Source organism: Alexandromys fortis, unplaced genomic scaffold, assembly GCF_014885135.2.
Source record: "Alexandromys fortis isolate MF-2015 unplaced genomic scaffold, M_Fortis_MF-2015_v1.1 scaffold_263, whole genome shotgun sequence".
NCBI lineage: Eukaryota > Metazoa > Chordata > Mammalia > Rodentia > Cricetidae > Alexandromys > Alexandromys fortis.
The window spans coordinates 195,080-219,180 of NW_026068165.1; the positions used below are offsets into that span (position 1 = coordinate 195,080).

Sequence of the window (24,101 nt, forward strand, 5' to 3'; positions counted from 1 at the left end):
CCCGGAGGCAACAGAGGTGCTCCTCCTCCCAGCGTTCAGGCATCCAACTTAAACTTCAGCCTAACAGAATGCTTAAAGAAACCTCAAACAAGTAAGTCCTCCTGCAGAAAGTGCTAAAACTGAGAAACAAATATGCATCTTAGCTCTGTTTCCATATCCCAGATATTCTCTCAGAGTGGGGGGTGGGTACTACGAAACAACAGAATGGAAGAGATCCTTGACTTGGGAAAAGAATATTCTCTAGATTGCCCTGTACCCTGGGCAATGTTCCAGAGAATCATGTAAGCCATGAAGGCAGATATCTTTAAACTTGACCTCCAATAGGCCCCTAGACCCTGGAGAAATTCATCTACTTTTGGTTACATCTTTCTTCTGCTTGTGTAAAGTTTAGTGATACATTTATTCTGGGGTTCCCTTCAAGAAGAAGAATATATCAGTGAAATAGTTACACAATTTCCCTCCAAAGACACCATTGTGAAGAGAAGACAGCTTAGGACAGGGTTCTGGTGTTTGGGAAACCTTTTTCCAGGTGATCTTTCCAACAGACTTCCACTTCACACACATCCCCTGGAGGAATAACTTCACCACAGGAATCCTCTGTATTCCCTCCCATCTCCTCAGCTAAGTTCATTTCCACAGAGCCTCCTGTTCCCACTAGTTATTCTTATATCTCTTTATATCTTTTCAAAAGCTATTATTTAAGAAATTCTTCATACACATCTTCCCCATTATATACACCAAGCAAGTTCCCATTCATCCTGTTGCTCAACTCCATTATTCCTCATTGAAATTTTTTACCTAAACATATCTCATTATTACATTATGCCACAACCATTAAAAATCGTTTGCAAAATTATAATTGTTTTTATATTTCTTCATTATATATATATATGTGTGTGTGTGTGTGTGTGTGTGTGTTAAGTACTAATATTTAAATGCAAATAAGGGAAACAAATGGATTTTAAGATTCAGTGCATTCTTTTACTTTATAGTTACAAGGAAAATAGAATACACAACAATAGAGTCGTCTTTTAATGTTGATTTTATATAAAACTTCCTGAAAAACTTGCTTCTATGAACATAAATTTTATACTTAAAATTTTTTAGATACTACTTCTTTGGTATATTTCTTGGTATATATCTAAAGTATACCCCAAAGAAATACCTGTACACATGTTAAGTTTGACACTATTCATAATAGATAAGGATCAATCAAGGTATCCATCAGCAGATGAATAGATAAAGAAAATGTGGTATATATACACAATGGAGTTTTATTCAGATATAAAGAAAAACATTAAGCTATTTGCAGGAAAATTAATATTACTGGGATCATCATGTTAAGGAAGATAAGCAAAATTCAGATAGATATGCGCTTTCTCTGGCATACAGAACATAGGTGCTTTAGATGTTAAGACATTAAAGTAGAGGTAGGACCATTTGGCAGGAGGAAAGACACCATCAGGTGAGGGAGATAACAGACGATAATGGGAGGAGGAAATATCAAAGTACATTATATACATGTATAAACGTGTGATAGTGAAAACCCACTGCTTTATATGAAAATATGGTAATTAAAAAGAAATAACACATATTAAGAGAAAATGTTAAATGCATTTAAAATATAAGCAAGACTTGCAGGTCTAGGAAGTTCCTGCTTATTTCAGAAGTCACAGAGGATGTTCATGAGTATTATGAGTCATTACTATCAATTGCTCTTGCATTCTGGATGCGTCTCTTGGTTCATTTTTTAATATGTCAGAAATTTTGTTTCCTACTTTCCATAAAAGATTATCTTCAAGCACAGAAATGGTACAGCTCCCTGCCGACTCAAACTCATTTTTAAAAATTTTTTGCTTTTAATTTTAAATTTAATGGTGGCTATATTGAGACATAGCTGTTCAAGAAGCTACATTTTAAGGCATATAATCATCCATAAACCCATCATCACAAACAAGTTGATAAAAATATCCAACAGCTCCAATCCACTGCCTTTATTTATCTTAGTAAGAAGAATTTTTTTCTTGTTTGTTTTGTTGAGATATGGTTTCTCTGTAGCTTTGGCACCTATCTTACCCTGGAACCTCAAACTCACAGATCTCTGCCTGCCTCTGCCTCCCAAGTGCTGGGATTAAAGATGTGCACCTCCACCACTGGACAGTAAGAACATTTCACATGAAATCTACCATTGCATAACTTTAAGTAAACCACATATTTGTCAACTATGAGGATAATGCTGTGCTGTAGATCTTTAGGACTTAGTCAGCTTGATAACTAAAATGATGCTGTCATTGACCAGAAATTTCCAATCTCTCTAACAACTTACATCTGAAGACTGCCATTCTACTCTCTTGTCTGAAATGGCTTACAATGACTCCTACATTATTTGTCATTCTGTGATCTGATTGTTTGGCTTAGAAGTGTCTTCCAAGCTTCTTTATGTGTTGCATGTGTCAAGATTTACTGATAAAGTTGAATCATATTCTACTACATGATATGTATTTCATGCATTTTCTTTTTAAATTATTTCTTATTTTTTGATATTATACTATGACTTCTTTAATTAGAAATCTTCAGATAGACATTCAGATTATCTATATGTCTTCCTAGTGTAAATAAAGATAAAAATATGTGAGTATAAAAATGCTTATTGAAGATCATTGTTTCTGTTCATTATATCCAAGGTAGGAATTCCGGATCATATGGTCGTTTTTTTTTAATGTTTCCAGAACAGTCGTGTTCTTCTCTGTAATGACAGAATGGTTTTACATTCCTGGTAACCATGTACTTTTTGTTGTCATTATTACTGTCACTGAGTCAAAGTCAAGCTGTGTCTTCAGACTGGCTTGGAACTTGGAACTTCAGCATCATTTTCCTCAAAACTAAGATTTCAGGCATGAGCATTGTAGCCTCACCCCATGCTTTTGCTTCACATTTTCCCAATGACAAGAGACTGAGAAACTGTCCCCAAGTAAGATGACTCTAAATGTATCCAGGTCCACTGTCTGCTTTATCAACTGAGATATTTTATTCTCTTAAATTGCTAGGGTTTCTTGAATAGTTAGCAAATTCACTGTCCACCTACCATGTTTATGAGTGTTTTCTTCTATCCCATGAGTTGACTTTGTCTCTGTTGTTTCCTTTGCTACCCAGAATCTTTTCAGTATGTTATTTTCCCATTTGTCTATTTTTGCTGAGCATATATATGACAAACAAAACAATATTATACAATTCTTTCACTTGCTTACTCATAGTTATGCCAAGATATTTTGGAGGCTATTGTGAAAGGCATTATTTTCCTGACTTCTTTCTCAGTATATTTGCCATTTGTATATAGAAAAGCTACAGATTCTGTGTGTTAATTTTGTATTCTGCTACATTGTTGAAAGTGTTTATCAGCTCTAGAAGTTTCCTGATAGAATTTTTAGGTAATTTTTACTGTTAAAATATGGTAATCTCTGAATAAAAATACTTTAAATTCTTCTTTTCCTATTTGTATCCCCTTGATATCCTTCAGTTATCGTATTGTTCTAGCTAGGACTTCAGGTATTGTCTTGAGTAGGTATGAAAAAAAAACACATCCTTTTCTTGTTGGTGATTTAGTGGAATTGATGTAAGTTTCTCTCTGTTTGAGCTGATGTTTGCTATGTGCTTACTGTAAATTCCCTTTATTATATTGAGATATGTGTCTTGCATCCCTAGACTCTATAGAACTTTTATTATAAAAGGACATTGGGTTTTTGTCAAAGGGGTTTTTCAAAACTAATGAAATGATAATGTGTCTTAGAGAATGGGAGAAAGTGATGGTACATAGATGGGTTACACAAAAGAAGGCAGAACTTCATCCATGAGAATATAGCGTGTACATATTTATCTGGGATTGTGCCCAGATATCTAAGCACCCCTGTTCCTGCTTGGTTCACCCTCAGCCTCTCAGCTGTCCAATGATGGTTGTTGTGAAGGAGGCTTGTTCACTCCTGAGTATCAGAGATCTCTACTTGTTATTGACAGACCTTCCCAAGACCTAACTGCGATGTCATTTATAATAAGGAAGAGGAACCGTGTATTCTTAACTCTACCATCATCTATCTCTATGCATTTTCAAATAAGTCTTTCTAGTAGAAAGGAAAATCCTGTCTTTTCTTGAGGCAACACATTAAGATTCTCCCCAAGGTAATCAGACCCACTCTAGTTTTTCCCCACATGGAGGCCTCAAAGATTTTTTTTAACATATCTGATAAAAATTACCACAAAAATATGAAATGTTTCTACCTGAAACTAAGAATGCCTGTATGGATGGTGTGGTATACCATCGCATGTGCCAAAATGGTCACACAAAACCTTGAGACAACGTTTTATTGCAAATAAGAAATACTAACAAATGTCTAAACTCACAGTAGACATTACAATTGTGATAATAAAATATAAATTTCAACACAAAATGAAACCCAACAAATTTTTCAGGTTTCCTCCCCTGATTGTTGAGTTTACCTCTGTTTTATTTTGAATTTTTATTTTCCTTTTATTAAATAATTTTCATAATGTCCATGAGTTACTTTGTAAGGATAAAGTCCTCTGATGCCAGTTTTATTACCATGGACAATACAGGAAAAACTTGAAGTAGTATTGTTTGGCTCCTGCTGTCCAGCACCAACAGTATGTCTAACAGAGTTATATTTTCTCATCCCCTGGGCTTTTCCCAGTTATTGCCTGTGAGGGTGTGATTGCCAAAAAAAAAAAAATTATCTTGATTCCTAAGTGACTTTTAAATATGAGGCTCCAAGGAGTCTTTTGTTTCTTGCCTCCGCTGTCTTCTATTATGGTTGGAATATATAAGATAATAGTTACAGTCTTTAGTGCTAAATGTATCCAGAAACTCAACTACCCTTAATTAATCAATTGCCCATCACAAAACCAGCAATTTATGCTGGGCATTACTGTGTTGTGGCTAACAAGGAAGCAAGAACACATCTGTGTTTTAAGTGACAAATGCTCTCTCATAGAGGAAAATCTGTGCCAGTGGCTCATTGTACTGCAGGACCATTTTAGGATGAGTTTAGCCCTGAGAAAACCTAGTGTTTACATCCCTGATGCGGTCTCACTGTTCAACCTGGGCCTTGGTGTTAGCACCTACAGATAAACTGTCAACCGATGTCAGGCAATGACCTCAAGCCGAAGGGTAAGGATGAACATGACTTTTACTCCACTTCTGTTTATGTGTACTACTGTATGTCTTGTATACACAGTTTCAGGAAAAGATGAGTGAGAAATATAGATATTTTCCCTTTAATAAAAGTTTTAGACTTAAACAATCAATTTTGAATACTTGCATTAGTATTTCATGGAACCAACCTAGAATCATATGTGAAATTTTTACTGGAAGGATAACCCTAGAAATTATTGCCATGCCTGATTTAGAAAGATGCAAACATTTCTCAAAGACATAGATCTATATTTTAAAAGATTTTAAAAATTAAACATACGCACACAAATAAAATGTTATTTTACTGAGGTTTTATTATTCATTCTTAGTCCCTGGAAAATAAGTACTCAAAATATCACTTAGATGAATATTATAGGTTTATTAAATTTTAAATATTTGTTCAAGTTTGAATTCAGGAAAAGCCATAAATATATGATTGAATCTTAAAGGTGGTCTCTAGGTCTAAGCAAAACTGAACAACAAAAGAGCGGGGTGGCCAGTTGAGACTGTGAAAAGAGGAAGATGTGTCCTGATGTTGGGACTTAATTCCCATCATTTAGGATGCAGTGACAAGAGGATAACCAGCTTGAGGTCAGCATGAGCTAGACAATGAATGGCTATAATATATAAATATTATATATTTATATATACGTATTATAAATATATAATATTGTTATATTGTATTAATATCAATACGATAATTAATTATTAATAATTGTATATTGGTTATAATATTATATATTATATATTATAATTATATTTAATATATATATCCCAGTCAGAGGTTCTCAGAGTGTGAGCTGCAGTCACCTTCCGATGACAATGGATTCACTAATTTGATGTAAGCTCTATCACATTTTATTTCCCATTTTGTTTCTTATATTTATTTTATTTGGCCGGAGACCCATCCAAATGGTGACGCTCAGTATACGTGGAGCCAGGAGTATCTGAATCCAGTGCTCACTCAGGCCAAAAAAAGGTAACTAGAAAGACATTGTGCAAAGGTCTACAAGTACTTGAATAAGGACTTTAAGTTAATGGGGGCTGGAGAGATGGCTCAGTGGTTAAGAGCACTAACTGCTCTTCCAGATGGACCCGGTTCAATTGCCAGCACCCACATGGCAGCTCACACGTGTCTGTAATTCCAGTTCCAGGGAATCTAGACACCTTCACACCAATGCAAACAAAATAAAGTTAAAAAAAATAAGTTAATAGATTCAGCAGTGCAGATAGATAGAGGAAATAACCTCCTACATTCTACAGCCTGCAATACATTTAGAGTCCATGAAAACTTTTATAAACTTTTAAAGGTTCCTAAGAGAAAGAAATGATTCTTGACATGATAGACATGCCACATATTACATACTTGGCTGAAATATTTTACTAGAGTCCATAAACATGCTAGTTACTATGATTCAGTTGAATATGTCACTATATTTTTAAAATAGCTCTCTGATGGAAATGTTTTAAAACAATAGTAAAAGAGCTTAATCTCAAAATACTTTATTTCTAATCATGTAAAAAATACTTTGAGCTCTAAAACATAATTTATATGTTAGAAAACATAATTTACAGAGAATTATTTGATTGGGGAAATTTTACCTTAGTCTAACTGATGGTTTAAAAAAAAGTCTCTAACTTCTGGTCCTAACGTTTCATGGAATGAAGCATTGCTCAAACATAAAGTAATCAAATTACTAAACAGTCTAAGGAATAAAACAGAAAAAAATTGCTATATTTGACATTTTTATCTCTCTCTGCCCTGATATTAAACATGAAATTAACAAATAATTGCATAAGTATGCATCTAGGTTTTGTTCATAACTCTTCTATTACATTAGTTATACAAATATTGCTTCTAACTGTGCCTTCCTTTATTTCTCAATTATTTTGTTCTAGACAAAAAATGTGACTCTTCCTTTGTTTGTATGACCAATACAAAATACTTAATTTGTAAAAATTAAGCATTCAGTCAAGTATGTTCCAATAAAGAGAGTACAGTAACTAAAACATACTATGACTCTGAAGACTGGCTTGCCACTGATCCAGGAAAAAGTGGGCACATACTTTGCCTACTGGTGTCTCAGATTTCACACTTTCAAGTGAATTTAGGGTCAATAAGATGTGTGTATAGGTTTCTTGTACTCTTTCTTTGTCTTTTTTTTCTGATTGTTTTCTTGTTTGTTTTGTTCTATTCTGTTTGTTTTTATTTTCTTATTGTATTATTATTATTTCTATTTACTATTATTATTAATTGTCTTAGTTGCTTGTATTCTAACAATAGAGACAGAAAGAACAGGTGTGGATTTAAGCATGTGAGAAACTTGGAATGATCTGGGAGGAGTTGAGGATGGGAAACTGTAATCAGAATATATTGTATAAAAAAAAAAACTATGTTCAGTTAAAAAAATAAACATTATGGCTCAGTGAGTTAAAGGTTCTTGTATCCAAGCCTGAAATGCTGAGTTTAATACTTGAGGCTCACATGGTAGAAGTAGATACTCAAGTACCACAAGTTGTCCTCTCACTTCAATGTACATACAGTATAGCATGTACATAATACATACATACATACATACATACATACATACATACATACACACACACAAATAAGTACATACACATATACGTTTTAAAAAAATAAATAGCCTGGAGATAATAGGCATCCATATTTTGTAGGTTATTGTAAGGTAATTCATATGTGGTACAGTTAAAATATTGCTTGATGTATATAAAAACATTTATATTTGTTTAATTGTTTATAACGAGTTAAGTCACAGAAAGATATGCAATGCACATTTTAAGTAAATAAGATTAGAAGCTAGATAGCAACAGTTTGAGAATTAACTGATGCAGAATGTAGCTCTGAAGAAATGGGGAAGAAAGGAGTGCAGTTTGTGGTGAGGTTATTTTGCAGCTTTGTTTTAATTTTCTCCCTAATATGTTTTATAAACTGCACTCACCTGCACACCTAACTAAAACCATGAATATATATGGACAAGCATGTATCTTGTCACTAAAATTCTTCACACTAATAAAAATAACACATAGACATTGAATGTATAGTTATGAAGATGCTCATCATTGATGATTTTTGACATTGAATTCGACAGGTCAAGTCTCCCTGACATTAACATTTAGGTTTGGAAAGTTCCTGAAGTTGATAATGAGAAACCACACATCAATTACAACATTCATCCTCCTGGGACTCACAGATGATCCTCAATTGCAGGTCTTGCTTTTATTTTTCTATTTGTCACCTACCTATTGAGTGTAACTGGTAACTTAGCCATCATTACCCTCACCACAGTGGATCCCAACCTTAAAACTCCCATGTATTTCTTCCTCCAAAATTTCTCTTTCCTAGAAATCTCATTTACAAGTGCCTGTGTCCCAAGATTCTTATACAGTATTTCAACAGGAGACAGAACAATTACATACAATGCATGTGCAACTCAAATATTTTTTACAGATCTCTTTGGGGTGGCTGAATTTTTTCTTCTGGCCATTATGTCCTATGATCGCTATGTGGCCATATGTAAACCTTTGCACTATATGACCATCATGAACAACAAGGTGTGTAGAACAATGATTATTTCTTGTTGGATAGCTGCGTTCATGATTATTCTACCACCACTTAGTTTAGGTTTGGGTCTGGAATTCTGTGATTCTAATATCATTGATCACTTTGGATGTGATGCAAATCCTATTCTGAAAATATCATGCTCAGACACATGGTTAATTGAGCAGATGGTAATAGTCTCCGCAGTATTGACCTTCATCATTACTCTTATATGTGTGGTCTTTTCCTACATATACATCATAAGGACAATTCTAAAATTCCCTTCTCTTCAGCAAAAGAGAAAAGCCTTTTCAACCTGTTCTTCACACATGATTGTGGTTTCCATCACCTATGGCAGCTGCATCTTTATCTACATCAAACCATCTGCAAAAGAAGAGGTAACCATTAACAAAGGTGTGTCGGTGCTTATTTCTTCCATATCACCCATGCTGAATCCTTTCATATATACTCTGAGGAACAAGCAAGTTAAACAAGCTTCTCATGACTTACTCAAGAAAATTGCATTTCTTTTAAAGAAGTGAAGTGTGCCCAAGTTGACAAATCAAGGTGTCCTCTCTTCTTGTTTTTCATTATAAATAACAAGCTTTGTACTTTCTTGGACAACAGGCAATTATGTTACCTCTTATGCTTTTTGTTGGTTGTGGTGCCTTTGTTGGTGGTGGTGGTGTAACTACCCACAGAAATCACGAAACTAATAAGGGACCAAGGGAGCCATCAGCTTTTAAGAAAAGACAGAGAGATACAACTCACAAGGTATGAAGGGAGAATTGGAGTTAACAAAACAATAAAGGTTAAGTGTTGTGGGAGATGGACCAAAAGACAGAAGTGGGATTTGAGAAGTCATAATTAATACTGAAAGTCTTCTGGAAAGAAAAAAATAGAAACTTTAGAAGCTTCTTAACATTATATGTATACATATATAAAAGGGCTTAAATAGAATCATTTAATGGGGCAACAATGCTCCTGCCACATATCACAGGTAAATAAATAAAAAGCCTAATGGAATACCTCTTTTGACCTTGTTGATTGGTGAGGTCACATCGACCACCCCACAAACATTACATACTACTGCCAACGGTTGCCCTCCAGAAGTAACACCCTGTTGCTGAACACACCAAATGCTTGAGTAACAAAACATAGAGAAATCAAACTGGTGCTCACCTGGAAGCTTCATGCTTTTGACTAGTTGTCATAGTTCCTAAAGGCATAGTGATGACATTTGGGGAGCAAAGTAATCATCAGTCATATCCAGCTGTGAGCCTTGAAAGCTATAACAGTTTGGAAAGTTATAATCACTACTCTACTGGTGGCATTAATGTTATGTGAGTAGCCAACCATTTTCTAGCTAGACTTAAGACACAAAATTAAATTCATTCCCAGTACTGTTAATGAGTCTAGGTAGGTAATAGGCCCTAAGAGAGAACCTGTTATTATTCTGCTAAATAGACCTAGTATTAAACCAACTACTAAAGAGAAAGTATTAAATTGATTCCTAAAGACCTATACCCATAGATAAGTTTATCTCTCAATCCTCATCTCAGAGTCGTCTTTTATGGTAGATGATGAATAACATGGAAAACCACAATTGGCCAACAGGCAAGAATTCACAGTGTTCAGTCCTTAATTAGACATCTAAACCATGCTTCCTTAACCCAAAGTTCAAAGATAGGATAATTATTGAAGAGTATATAGAAAGATTATGAGTTGATGTGAGATTCTCCTCTGTATGCTGTGAATATGTTTTAATACCATTGGTTAATAAAAAAAAGCTGTTATGGTCTATAACAGGACGGAATATAGCTAGGCAGGAAAATTAAACTGAATGCAGGGAGAAAGAAGACAAAGTCAGACAGATGCCATGTAGCTGTCCAAGAAAAAAGATGTGAGGCAAAAAACCATGAGCATTGTGGTAAAACATAAGATAATAGAAAGGATTAATTTAAGATGAAAGAGCTAACTAGGAATACATCTAACCTATTGGCCAAACAGTGTGGTAATTAAAATAGTTTTGTGTGATTATTTGGGTCTGGGTAGCTGGGAAATGAAAGCACAGTATTCATTTACATAATGGCAACACACATACACATACAGCCTAAGAAAGCATTTTTTAAAAAGGTGAGGAAGTTTCTAGACCCACAAAAACAGGACTCAATTGGAGCTTCTTAGTAGCTACATTTTTTCAGTTAGCCTCTGTTTGCTGGCTGTAAGCAGAGGCATAGCTTCTTTAAGAGACAGCTTCCTTGTTTGTGCTGGCAGCATGAATGGCTCTGGGTCTTTTGGGAAGTCCTGCTACAAAGTACTTAAGTGGGTTTTATGAGCAGAGTGCTATAGGTTGATGAATGGTGACATAGACCTGCTGTGTCTCTAGAGCTGGGGCAGTTAACATGGCTCACAGAGGCTGTAAACATACCTCTGCCATAGTGGACAGGGGAAAGCCAACAGGCAAAGCTGCAGCATTAGCTCTAGACACACCTTCTTAACAATTAAAAAAAATTCTCCAGGTCAGAAAAGATTACAGATACACAATAAGGCAGAATCAGACAAAAAAAAAAAACTTTGAATGGGTCACACTGTTGGATAAATGTACATGGGCTCAGAAGAGAGAGAATAAAGAACACAGGCAGTCATAGATAAAAGGAGGAAAAGTAAAATAAATATTAAAAAGTAGTAGAGTAAAAAATAGTCATGTAAAGATGGAATATACACAGAGAATGGATTATGTGTATCATTGTGTTTTCTTTGGATTTTTTGACTGTTAATAAGTTAACTGCTGGGGGAAAAATTGATTCTTGGACTGCTCAACTAAACCAACATATATATTTTAAAAGTATCTTGACTTCAAAATTTGAGTCTATGGATATGTTACTTTGGAAAAGAGGTTCTGCTTTTGTTTCCACAGAAGAAGAGAACGTGTGGATTCCTTCCAGGCTAATGTAGTCTGATGGAACAAGACCCACTGAAAGGTGTCCATGAACCCTAAAAGTGCTTCGCCCAAGAAACAGCATACAGGAGTTTGGAGAAAACAATGCCCAATCATTCTATAAATGATTGTTTATAAATGTTTGTTTTCATTGGGTTGGTTATAAGTAGCTAATGGTCACAATCAATCTCTTTCTAAAATAAAATAAAATAATGGGACTTTGATATAAACATTGGTATGGACTTTGGTTTATTGATTCAAATTTAAGGTCAGTTTTATTATATCTGTATTTCTACTCTTGCATGAGGTATTATGTTTATATAGCTCATTTTAAAATGTAATGTATAATTTAAAATTACAGATTAATAGACAGTCATTTATAATTGTCAAATATAGTTAGGCTAGTTGGGTCTTCTAGATAGAGATATATTTCAGTTAGATAATCTTCAACAATTTAAAGACACAGAATATGGCATTTAAAAGGTTTTAAGAACTTGGACTTTTATTAACAGTGAGACATGACTATTTCTAGCAGCACCAATTAATTCAGAGAGGTTGATGGGGATTGAAGAAACTTATTATGGAATTTGCCTTCAATGTGACAAGGCTAGCCATTTGAGGAAGAAATTGCTCTTGAGGGACTGCTTGATGGTATGCTATATAAACTAGGCATGCAGGCCCCACATAAAAATGACTACTGAACTTGCCAAAAGAAGGTGATATAGCCCCTCAAGGTTCCTCCTTCATGAAAAGTTTTCCAGACATTCTTCAGCACATACAAGAAAGTGAATGACAAACTGCCAATATAGACAAAACATTCTTTCAAATTTCCTGCTTCATGGGAGAGTCTACCATATAGTATGGGCCTGTAGGCTGCAGATGGATATCCCAATGATACAGAAGAACTTTGGGTGACTGTACAGGCAGCAAGATGTCTCTGTCAATTCTAGAGTTTTGGAAGTTGCTCACAATGCACTTCCTGTTTACTTAGGTAATATTATATCCTTCTGGGGTCTTCGATGGAATTGAAGACATATAGTTATAGTTACAATTTTCCTTAGTTATGATAAAAGACAAATTAGATATGAAACTTTATACTCACAAAGATAAAATAGATGATAGAATATTTTCCATATACAAATAGACTAAATATTGTAACTGTAATTCTTGTTGGATACCTGTTTTGTTATATGTAGAAGGTAAACCCTTTCTTTTTATTTTGACAGAAAAAGGGAGATGATATGGGATTCCCCTTTGTATGCTGTGAATGTTTTATTACTATTGATTAATAAATAAGCTGCTTTGACCTATGGCAGGGCAGAATATAACTACATGGGAAAACTAAACTGAATGCAGGGAGAAAGAAAGCAGAGTCAGGCAGATGCCATGTAGCTGCCCAAGAGGCAAGAGGTGAGGCAACAAACCATGAGCCTCATGGTAAAATATAAAATAATAGAAATGGATTCATTTAAGATGTAAGAACTAGCTAAGAACATGCCTGAGCCATTGGACAAACAGTGTTGTAATTAAAATCATTTTTGTGTGATTATTCAGGTCTGGGTAGCTAAAACCAAAAGTACAGTCTCCATTTACAATGAGTCAGTGGATGGTTATAAGAAAACAATGTTTCTTGACACATCAGGGCAGTCACACATATTAACTGACAATGGCTCTCACTGCATGCACAAGGCCCACACAAGATCAAGCCAGACATAAATCATAGCATGGAAGAGGGAGGGTGGTCAGGAGGTCTCAACCCTACTTGGGAAGCTATTGGCAACTGGTGGGTTCTAGGAAAGAGATAGGTTTTTTTCAAAGATGTGTCCTCTGAAAGGCTACTTGTGCTCCAATAGATAGCCCTATACCCATGCACATTCTGTTAGCAATAAGTCATATAAATGGATTCAAAGCCAGAAATCACATGATCATCTCAATATATGTATGAAGTGAGATTTCCCTCTGTAACATTGATAAATAAAGGAACTGTTTGGGGCCTATAGCAGAGTTATAGGGGAACAGAGCTAGGCAGAGAAAACTAAACAGAATGCTGGGAGAAAGAAGGCAGAGTCAGAGAGAAGCCATGGAGCCGCTGGAGACAGATACTGGGAACTTTACTGGGTAGGCCACAGCCATGTGGCGATACACAGATTAATAGAAATGGGTTAAATTAATATAATAGTTAGCCAATAAGAAGCTAAAATGAATGAACTAAGCAGTGATTTAATTAATACAGTTTCTGTGTGATTATTTTGGGGCTGAGCAGCTGGGAACGAAACAAGCGACCTCCTTACAACATATGCAGAAAAGGCTGCTGACAAAAAAAAAAAAAAGAAAGAAAAGGCTGCTGACAAAAATCAGCATAGCTTTCTGACAAAACCTTCAGGAGACTGAGGAGGAGGGGGGAGCACATCTAACATGATAAAGGGTACCTATGACAACCTTTTTACATGCTCAATGTAGAGAATCTCTAGACACAATCAAACCAGTAACAAGAAAACTGTTCATTCTCTCTATTCCTTTTCAACACTCGAAGTCTTAACTAGAGCAATATGCAGAGTTGTAGAGCACAGTCTCAAAGGATACATCTACAAATACTCCCACAACAAAGGATTAAGGAACAGTGTGGGGAAAGTGTTGGAAAAAGTGTAAAAGCCAAAGTGTCATGAAGTTTTCTAGAAGGCTGTACTTCCTGGTAACATCAGAAGCTATACCCATAAAGCCACCACAACAGGACTACCTAAAAATGAGCTGAATAAGGGTGACACCAATGAACATATAAGACTTCACAGAGAAAAATCCACTAGGCCTCAATCCTGCACAAAGAACTATGAACAACTCAACAAAACTGGAAGAGGTGCCCCTCCCACAAATGCACCAACTTGTTGCCAAAAGGTCTGTCCTGAAAACATACATACGAGCAACATTACATGGACTCAACAAGTTATATTTGGAAACTTTTTGTATAGGTAAATGTATATGAAATACATATACACATGGAATAACAATTGATGAAAAAGAATTTAAAGGACAGTGGAGAAAGGAGGGTATGAAAAGAGGAGAGGAAAGGGAAGAATGTTATATTTAAATTAAAATCACAAATGAATTCTATTCTAAGAATGAATAGAATTAAGTTCATGAAGGATGAAGCTGTATTTTTATTTCATTTAGAAGGAAGAAGGGCTCATCAATTTATTTTAAAATTTATTGCTATGACTTATTTCTAAAAAAAACTCTATAAAGGAAGACGACATCTATATTAGGAAAAAAATAGCTGTTTAATTTGAGTTTTCGCTACATTGTTGAATTCCATTGTTGTGAATGTTGTTTGCTGTCTATCTTTTATGCCACACCCAGGTAAATCAGCACTGAAAAACTATTAGATCAACAGAGAATGGTTTAGAAATGGCCAGATGCCACGTTACTCATAGACTTTAACCAGTTTGTTTAAGAAAAAGATTCTGGCAATTATTACTAAGAAATATATATTTTCTACTTTTGCTATTTCTTTCTATAAGGATATGAATTCTGTTAATGCATAATTTTCAAAAAATTTTAAATGTAATTCATACAAATAGAACATATGGTTGACACAAATAGAATATTTTGTTCAATTATATCATCAGCGACAGCTAGCAAAGATATTTCAGAAAAAAATTCAGGGAACACATACTATGATTGTATGTCTGTCCAAATCATTTTCTACCAGTTGTTAAACTGGTTAAGGACCTACACAGTTTTGGTGACAATCTTTTTAATTATAAACTATGTGTAAGTTCTTTCATTCTTTTTTATTTGTTTGTTTATTTATTTATTTATTTATGGATTTTTTTTTTGAGACAAGGTTTCTCTGTAGCTTTGGAGCCTGTCCTGGAACTAGCTCTTGTAGACCAGGCTGGCCTCTAATTCACAAAGATTCCCTGCCTCTGCCTCCCGAGGATTAGGATTAAAGGCATGTGCCATTACTGCCCGGCTAAATTCATTCACTCTATACCCTATGCAAAAAGCATCTTCTAACACATTCTTCTGTTCTTTCAGTATCTTCCAGATGAACCTGTGAAACAGGTCATAAAGTTGGATGTCTTCTTTATTTCTAAGATTTCAAAAACTTTTCATCAATTGATTTGAGCAGTTATCCTGAACTCTTCCTCCCTTGGGTTGAAAAGGTGACATATTTGACAGCTGAATTTTTATCAAGAATATGGAAAAACTTAGGTATCTCCTTTTAATCAATTAAATCTATTCTTTGACAATTATGTGTGTATATGTAACACATTCTGGTTACTCTCATTCTGCACCTCTCATATCTCCCTCTGCCCACCCCAGTCAACTCCAGCCCTCTACTAATACTTTCCCAATGTCCATGTCTTTTGGATCTGTGCAGAGATGGAGAGAGTAGAGTGGGAAAGGCACAAGCCAATGAGGAGGGTATTTTAGTATAGAATATGATGAAATTATTTATTTTTAATGTAGAAAGTATTTACACTTAGATATTAACTTCCTTTGAGTATATTTCTACTTTTTCAATCAAAACAGATATCAAGCAACGTTTTATCTTTTCTTACCTATGAGTTAAGGTAAACACAGAATTTTCATAAAATTCTGAATTGCTCATTTGCCAGACAGTTATTGATTTATACTTAGAATATGTCTAATAAAACTGTTGTGTATGACTGTCTCTGAGGACACAAGTCCCATTGTTGCTACTGTTTGATACTCTGCCAATTAGTGATTATCACATTCATTAACTGTGTTTGTGTTTGGCCACAAAGGACTCCTTCTTTATCCTCCACATATCCATAAAAGACTGCATAATAAAACAGTCACCTTTCTTTACAATTTGAAATTCTTTTTGTCCAGAGAAATTGGAAATTATCGACCAAAATACTCTAACAATAATTTTACATGCCTTCATTTCAGTTTTGAGATATAATAAATTGGTTACTATGTTTAGACTGAAATGAAATCTTTAATGTGAAGCTAACAAAAAAACAGCACTATCTTTTGTAAAAGAATTATCTCTCCATGTACATCTTCACAAGGTCTTGCACTATCAGCTTCACCTTTAGGAAAACAAATATAATAGATCACCTTAAGTCATGATTGCCTTACAGAAGAGTAAGTATGCTTTACTCCTTTGTTCTGAAGTTTGATCACTTCTTTTTTTTCTTTGCCACCATCCCATTTTCTTAGCCTCTGTAGTAGTCACACTTGTCCATATAAATATCAGAGGTAGCTGATACTTAAATTGTTCCTGGTCAAGAAAACCTTTATTTATAACATAATTTTTCTGTCCTACAAAAATTAAATATACAAAATAATAGGATTTATTGAAAATAATTTATATATGCATCCTCAGAATGAATATGGTCATATATTATTCTCCCCTCCTCTCCTAATTATTTAATGTGTATCAATCATATCATATATAAAAAATATGCTCTGATAAGCTCATGAGTAATCTCAGGGACAAGGTAACTTTAAAGGCAAACAGAAGTGACCCACAATGACACTTTCATCGATCTGTATACAAAGGGAAACTGTAATATCCTTCATGAAATCTCCAAAATAGTTGCAGTGTTGTGATTACTTAGTTCATAACAAGTAAACTTGAAATATTCAATATTAAAAGTATACCTAAACTGAATTGATTTGTCAGAACATTCATTTCATATTCAGGTTCAAAGTGGAAAAGACATTACTAGTCAGACAAGAGAGTTTTTAAATCTGCAATTCTGCTATGAGTTAGAATACATCATGAAAACTTAAGAGTGGAATTTTCATATATGGGCTCAGTTCCTGAATGATCTTCTCTGAAAGGAAGATATCCTAATCATAATGAAGCCTACCTGATTATCAACTAATTGTTTTTCTAGCACTTGAGTTTCTCTTATTCTGTAGAGATGCTTAAAAAACAGATGTATTTGTCTGATTATGAACATCTGATGCTGTAATTTATAACTACCTTAGAAGACACAGCATGCCTCAATCCATCAATTTTAAGAAAATGCACCTCTGGATTTCTTCCAAAGTAAAATTCATAAAACATGAGTAACAATTGAGCTATAAATTTCATAAGAAACCTTTTCTAGCTTGAAAAAGAAAAAAAAGTAGAATTCTTTATTTACAAAATACACTTAACACACCAAAATTTTTCATAACACATTTGGAAAGATAATCTTATCTGGATTTGTGAAAAAAATCCAATTGCATTGATAAAAAAGTGAATGAAAGTGAAGACAATAACATCTTCAGAAATAAATCTAGAATCCTCCTGACATATTCTCCAAATTGCAAAAGCCTCACTCCTCCTCTTGTTAATTCACTAGATGAGCATAGAAGGTTATTAGAGGCACTAAAAATTCTCATTTTAATCAAGACTACAAGAACAAAAATATAGTATGCACAATGGACATTTATTAGTGACAAAATAAATTATCAAAAATGTTGAAGCAAGTTAAGGAGCAAAGGAAGAAAAGTAAAATGAAGACATAAATGGACAAAAGAATTTGAGATACTGACTCTAGCTTATGGTCCACCAAGAATTCTTGGGGAATTATTCAACAAATGATCACAATAATTCCATAAACTAGATATTGTTAAGGATGCTGATGCAAAGACATCAATAAGAATAGAAAGCTCATCGTTTCTAAAAATTATAACAGTACAGGAAATATTCTCTCCCTTTATACATTAGTAGATAGAAAAAAATTATAGAGAGTCAGACCAATTACTATAATATTAAAGATAGTCTCAAAATATCAATGAATTTTTGCTATGAGGATCATATGAAAAGAAAATTCTTAGAAGTCATTCTATGACTTTATTCATATAGGTAAAACAAATATGTTCATTTTCAGCATAACTTCTGCAAACTTTTATATAATTCTTTCTAGATCCATTGAAATACATTTTTCAAAGAATTGCATTGATTTTGAAGCTATTTTTGTACTCCCATGTTCATTTTGTCATCATTAATGATTCCAATATATAAAACTAAGCATCCATCAATAGATGAATAAATAAATAAAATAAGATACATATGCCAAATAAAATACTGTACAACTTAAGTAAGAAGGAAATTCTGCCATCTATAATAACATATGTGGAACAAAAAGGACACTATTCTAACTGAATAAACCAAGTCCACAATGTGGTAATTTAATTTCCAATTAATATGATGGAGAAAATTTTATATATAAAACAAGATATGAGATTTGGAACCACATCGTAATTTTATTTTTACTTTTTAAAAACCTTTATGTCATTTTGTAACATATCTGTAATATTGTGCATTCCTGATACCTAAATGGTGGGCTGCCTTCTCTCCACACACTTGCAGCACTGGCTTGTTCTCAATTATTTTTGATATAGCAATAGAAGTCTTCAATGTAAGACCTAAAACAACAAAATAACCAGAAGAAAACATAAGAAAAGGAGACAGACAAGATGGCACCAAGCTAAAAAGTTTCTGCACACTAAAGGAAAATACTTAGAGAGGGAGAAGACAATCTACAGATAGAGAGAGAAAGCTTACCAACTAAAAATCATACAATGGAACAAATATTTAAAAAAATTAAGGAACCCAATAGTGATAATTTTGGCCAAAATAGTTTAAAGCATACTTAGAACAAATAAGTTCATGTATTAAGTAGAAAGTGGAAAAGCAAAAATAATTTTGTGCAAATAGAATATAAAGGAAATGGAAAGAGAAAATAAACTTAAGAAATTACCTACTCTCTTGATGTGATATTACTAGGTCACACTGTCATATATAACAAAGTATTAAGACTATCTCAAACTAAACCATGGTGGATCAAAAACAGAATAAAAGAATATAGCTCTTCATATTCTCATTCCCTGACTTCCCTACAGGGAACTGAATAAAAATGATGGCCATACAGAGAGTAAATATACTGCTATTGAATGTGTTTTAAAAAAATAAACACAGAGAACTTCATTTTCGAGTTTTTTATAAAAATATACCTTTATTGAAACACCTTCTTGTAAATATATCAAAGGAAAAAAATCTTCACTATCTAGAGAAATGAAACTTGCAGCTAGTTGGGGCCACCAGGGTTTTCATCAAGAAAATCAAGTAACCAGGTGAGTCAGTTCCACACTTCCATTAGCAAGCTGGGAAAACAATTCTTTGTATGAGCCTGTATTTTATTTATTTGTTTGTTTTTTAATTGATTTTTATTGAGCTCTACATTTTTCTCTGCTCCACTCCCTGCCTCTCCCCTCCCCTTCAACCCTCTACCAAGGTCCCCATGCTCCCATATTACTCATGAGATTTTGTCTTTCTCTACTTCTAATGTAGATTAGATCTATGTATGTCTCTCTTAGTGTCCTCATTGTTATCTAGGTTCTCTGGGATTGTGGTTTGTAGATTGGTTTTCTTTGCTTTATGTTGAAAAAACACTAATGAGTGAGTACATGTGATAATTGTCTTTCTGTGTCTGATTACCTCACTCAAAATGATGTTTTCTAGCTCCATCCATTTTCCTGCAAAATTCAAGATGTCATTATTTTATTTTATTTTTGCTGTGTAGAACTCCACTGAGTAAATGTACCACATTTTCCTTATTTATTCATCGGTCGAGGAAGATTTAGGTTGTTTCCACGTTCTCATTATGACAAACAATGCTGCTATGGACATAGTTGAGCACACGTCCTTGTGGCATGATTGAACATTCTTTGGATATACACCCAAAAGTGGTATTACTGGGTGTTGAGGAAGGTTGTTTCCTAATTTTCTGAGAAATCACCACACTGACATCCAAAGGGGCTGTACCAGTTTGCATTCCCACCAGCAATGCAGAAGTGTTCCTTTTTTCCCCACAACCTCTCCAGCATAAGTTGTCATCAGTGTTTTCGCCTTGGCCATTCATAGACCTGTAAGTTGGAATCTTAGAGTTGTATTGATTTGCATTTCTCTGATGAATAAGGATGTTGGATATTTACTTAAGTGTCTTTCAGTCATTTTAGATTCTTCTGTTGAGAGTTCTCTGATTCTATTTGTACTATATTTTTATACTGAATTATTTGTTCTTTTGATGACCAAATTCTTGAGTTCTTTATGTACTTTGGAGAGCAGACCTCTGTCTGATATGGGATTGGGAAGATCTTTTTACATTCTGTAAGCTGTTGTTTTGTTCGTTGCTTTACAGAAGCTTTTCAGTTGCAGGCGGTCCCATTTATTTATTGTTTCTCTCAGTGTCTGTGCTACTGGGGTTATATTTAGGAAGTGGTCTCCTGTGAAAATGTGTTCAAGTCTACTTCCCACTTTCTCTTCTATGAGGTTCAGTGTGGCTGGCTTTATGTTGAGGTCTTTGATCCATTTGGACTTGAGTTTTGTGCATGTGATAGATATGGATTCATGTTCATTCTTTCACATGTTGATATCCAGTTATGCCAGCACCATTTGTTTTCTTTTTTCCATTCGATATTTTTTGTTTCTTTGTCAAAAATCAGGTGTTGGAAGATGTGTGAATTAGTATCCAGATCTTTGATTTTGTTCGATTGGTCCTCCTGTCTGTTTTAATGGCAATACCAGACTGTTCTCAGTACTGTAGCCCTGTAGTAGAGTTTAAAGTCAGGGATTGTGAACCCTCCAGAACTTCTTTTATTGTACACGCTTGTTTTGTCTATCGTGGATTTTTTGCTTTTCCATATGAAGTTGAGTATCATTCTTTCAAGGTCCATAAAGAATTTTGCTGGGATTTTGATGGGCATTGCATTGAATCTATAAACTGCTTTTGGTAAGACTGGCATTTTTACTATGTTAATTCCACCTACCCAAGAGCATGGGAGATCTTTCTACTTTCTGGTGTCTCCTTTCATTTCTTCAAAGATTTAAAGTTCTTGTCATACAAGCCTTCCACTTGTTTGGCTAGAATTACTCCAAGATATTTTATGCTATTTGTGGCTATTGTGAAAAGTGATGTTTCTCTGATTTCTTTCTCAGCCCATTTATTATCTGTGTACAGGAGGGCTACTGATTATTTTGGGTTAATCTTATATCCTGCTACATTACTAAAAGTGTTTAAAAGTTGTAGAAGTTCCTTGTTAGAATTTTTAGGGTCACTTATGTAAACTATCTTATCATTAGCAAACAGTGAGAGTTTGACTTCCTTTCCTATTTGTATCACCTTGATCTCCATTTGGTGTCTTATTGCTCTAGCTAGAACCTCAAGAACTATATTGAATAGGTATGGAGAGAGTGGACAACCTTGTCTTGTTCCTGATTTCAATGGGATCACTGGGAGTTTCTCTCCATTTAGTTTGATGTTGGTTGTTGGTTTGCTGTATATTGCCTCTATTATGTTTAGGTATGTTCTTTGTATACCTGCTCTCTCCAAGACCTTTTACGTGAAGGGATGTTGTATTTTGTTGAAAGCTTTTTCAGCATCTTCAGACAGATTTTTGTATGCTGAACAAACCCTACATCTCTGGAATGAAACCTACTTAATCATGGTGGATGATGGGTCTGATGTGTTCTGGGATTCAATTTGCCAGTATTTTATAGAGTATATTTAGGTGTGGGACAATGATCTATATTCTATCAATTTTACTTTAAATAAATGCTGATTGGCCAGTAGCCAGGCAGAAAGTATAGGCGGGACAACCAGACAGGAAGTAGAGGTGGATCAATGAGAACAAGAGAATTCTGGGAAGAGGACACAGAGTCCAGACCCAACCCCAGAAGAAGCATGATATGACTGATGGCCACATAAGGTACCAAGCAATGTGGATAACACAGATAACAATAATGGGCTAATATAAGTTGTAAGAGTTAATAAGAAGCCTGGGCTAGGCCTATCAGTTTATAACTAATATAGAACTCTCTGTGCTTTGGGACATTGACTTCAGGGAAAAGGCAGACAGAAAACTCAGTCAACAATTTTTGCATCAATGTTCATGAGTAATAATGGTCTATAATTCTCTTTCTTAGTAATATCCTTATGTGGTTTGGGTAATAGGGTAATTGTAGCATCGATTCCAGCTAGACTGCAGACATAGGATATCAGTATGACTTCCATGATTTAATATATGAGCTGCTGTGTGACACAAAAGGAAGATCAAAGACCAGCATGCACTGTGTGCTTGCTTCTTCACTACCCAATGGCAGTAGAGGAATGGTAAGCTAACTTGTCGTGAGGTTGGCATCTGACTAAATTCTGAAGTCTTGTAAATAATGTCTTTCTTCTTTTTCAGCCAGGCTGGTCAAGAGACAATAACCAAAAATGAGAAACCGAACAGTGACAACCTTCATCTTGCTGGGTCTGACAGATGACATTAGACTGAAAATTCTTCTCTTTATCTTTCTGCTTCTTTCTTACATGTTGAGTTTTTCTGGGAACATAACCATCATCACACTCACTCTGACTGACCCCAGCCTTAAAACACCTATGTATATTTTTCTCAAAAATTTCTCCTTCTTGGAAATTTCACTAACAACTGCTTGTATTCCCCGATTTTTATATAGCATATCATCTGGGGACAAGTCCATTACCTATACAGGTTGTGTCACTCAGCTACTGTTTATAGACCTCTTTGCAGCAACAGAATTTTTTCTTCTGGCTGTCATGTCCTATGACCGCTATGTGGCCATCTGTAAACCTCTGCATTACATGACTATCATGAATAGCAGAGTCTGCAAGAATTTCATCTTCTTCTGTTGGATAGCAGCATTGGTCATCATTGTCCCACCTATTAGTCTAGGCTTGGGCCTGGAGTTCTGTGACTCAAACATCATTGACCATTTTTGTTGTGATGCAGCTCCTCTCCTGAAAATCTCTTGTTCAGACACATGGCTGTTAGAGCAGATGGTGATAATTGGTGCGGTGCTGACCTTCATCATCACCTTTGTGTGTGTTGTCCTTTCCTACGTTTACATCATCAAGACCATTCTGAGATTTCCCTGTGCCCAGCAAAGGAAAAAGGCTTTTTCCACCTGTTCTTCCCACATGATTGTAGTTTCCATTACTTATGGCAGCTGCTTCTTCATCTACATCAAACCTTCATCCAAGAGTGACGTAGCTATCAATAAAGGGATTTCACTTCTCATCATATCGATTTCACCAATGTTAAATCCTTTTATTTATGCACTGAGAAACAAGCAAGTGAAACAAGCCTTCAATTACTCAATTAAAAAACTTGTGCTCCTCTCAAAGGTGTAAAATAAACTGAGGCATGCTAGACTGAAGGACGGGTGAAAGAGCACAGAATCTGAAGCTGTACTATATTTTTACTCATACTTGTTTTTTAATCTTTTTATACTCACAATTTCTCTTTCAACTTAAATACTATGAACCACGATATTCTTTGCCTTCATTAAAAATAAACTTTTTGAATATGTTTAGTCTTATAGGAAACCTAAAATTATTGTCTGG

The 24,101-nt window shown here is 34.7% G+C and overlaps 2 protein-coding genes across 2 annotated transcripts; both read left to right on the forward strand.

Moving 5' to 3' along the window:
- Positions 1 to 8,369: 8,369 nt before the first annotated feature.
- Positions 8,370 to 9,307, forward strand: LOC126492046 (olfactory receptor 6C68-like). Its single transcript, XM_050128150.1, is given in 2 exon segments — positions 8,370 to 8,439; positions 8,442 to 9,307. Coding segments are annotated over 2 exon segments (936 nt in total).
- A 13,645-nt stretch (positions 9,308 to 22,952) lies between these two features.
- On the forward strand, positions 22,953 to 23,888 carry LOC126492047 (olfactory receptor 6C2-like). Its single transcript, XM_050128151.1, has one exon. The coding sequence runs from the start codon at positions 22,953 to 22,955 to the stop codon at positions 23,886 to 23,888; it is 936 nt and encodes a 311-aa protein (XP_049984108.1).
- Positions 23,889 to 24,101: the final 213 nt, after the last annotated feature.

What these genes read in the sequence shown, in the direction of transcription:
- LOC126492047 (XM_050128151.1), top strand. Translation starts at nt 22,953, where the DNA reads ATGAGAAACCGAACAGTGACAACCTTCATCTTGCTGGGTCTGACAGAT.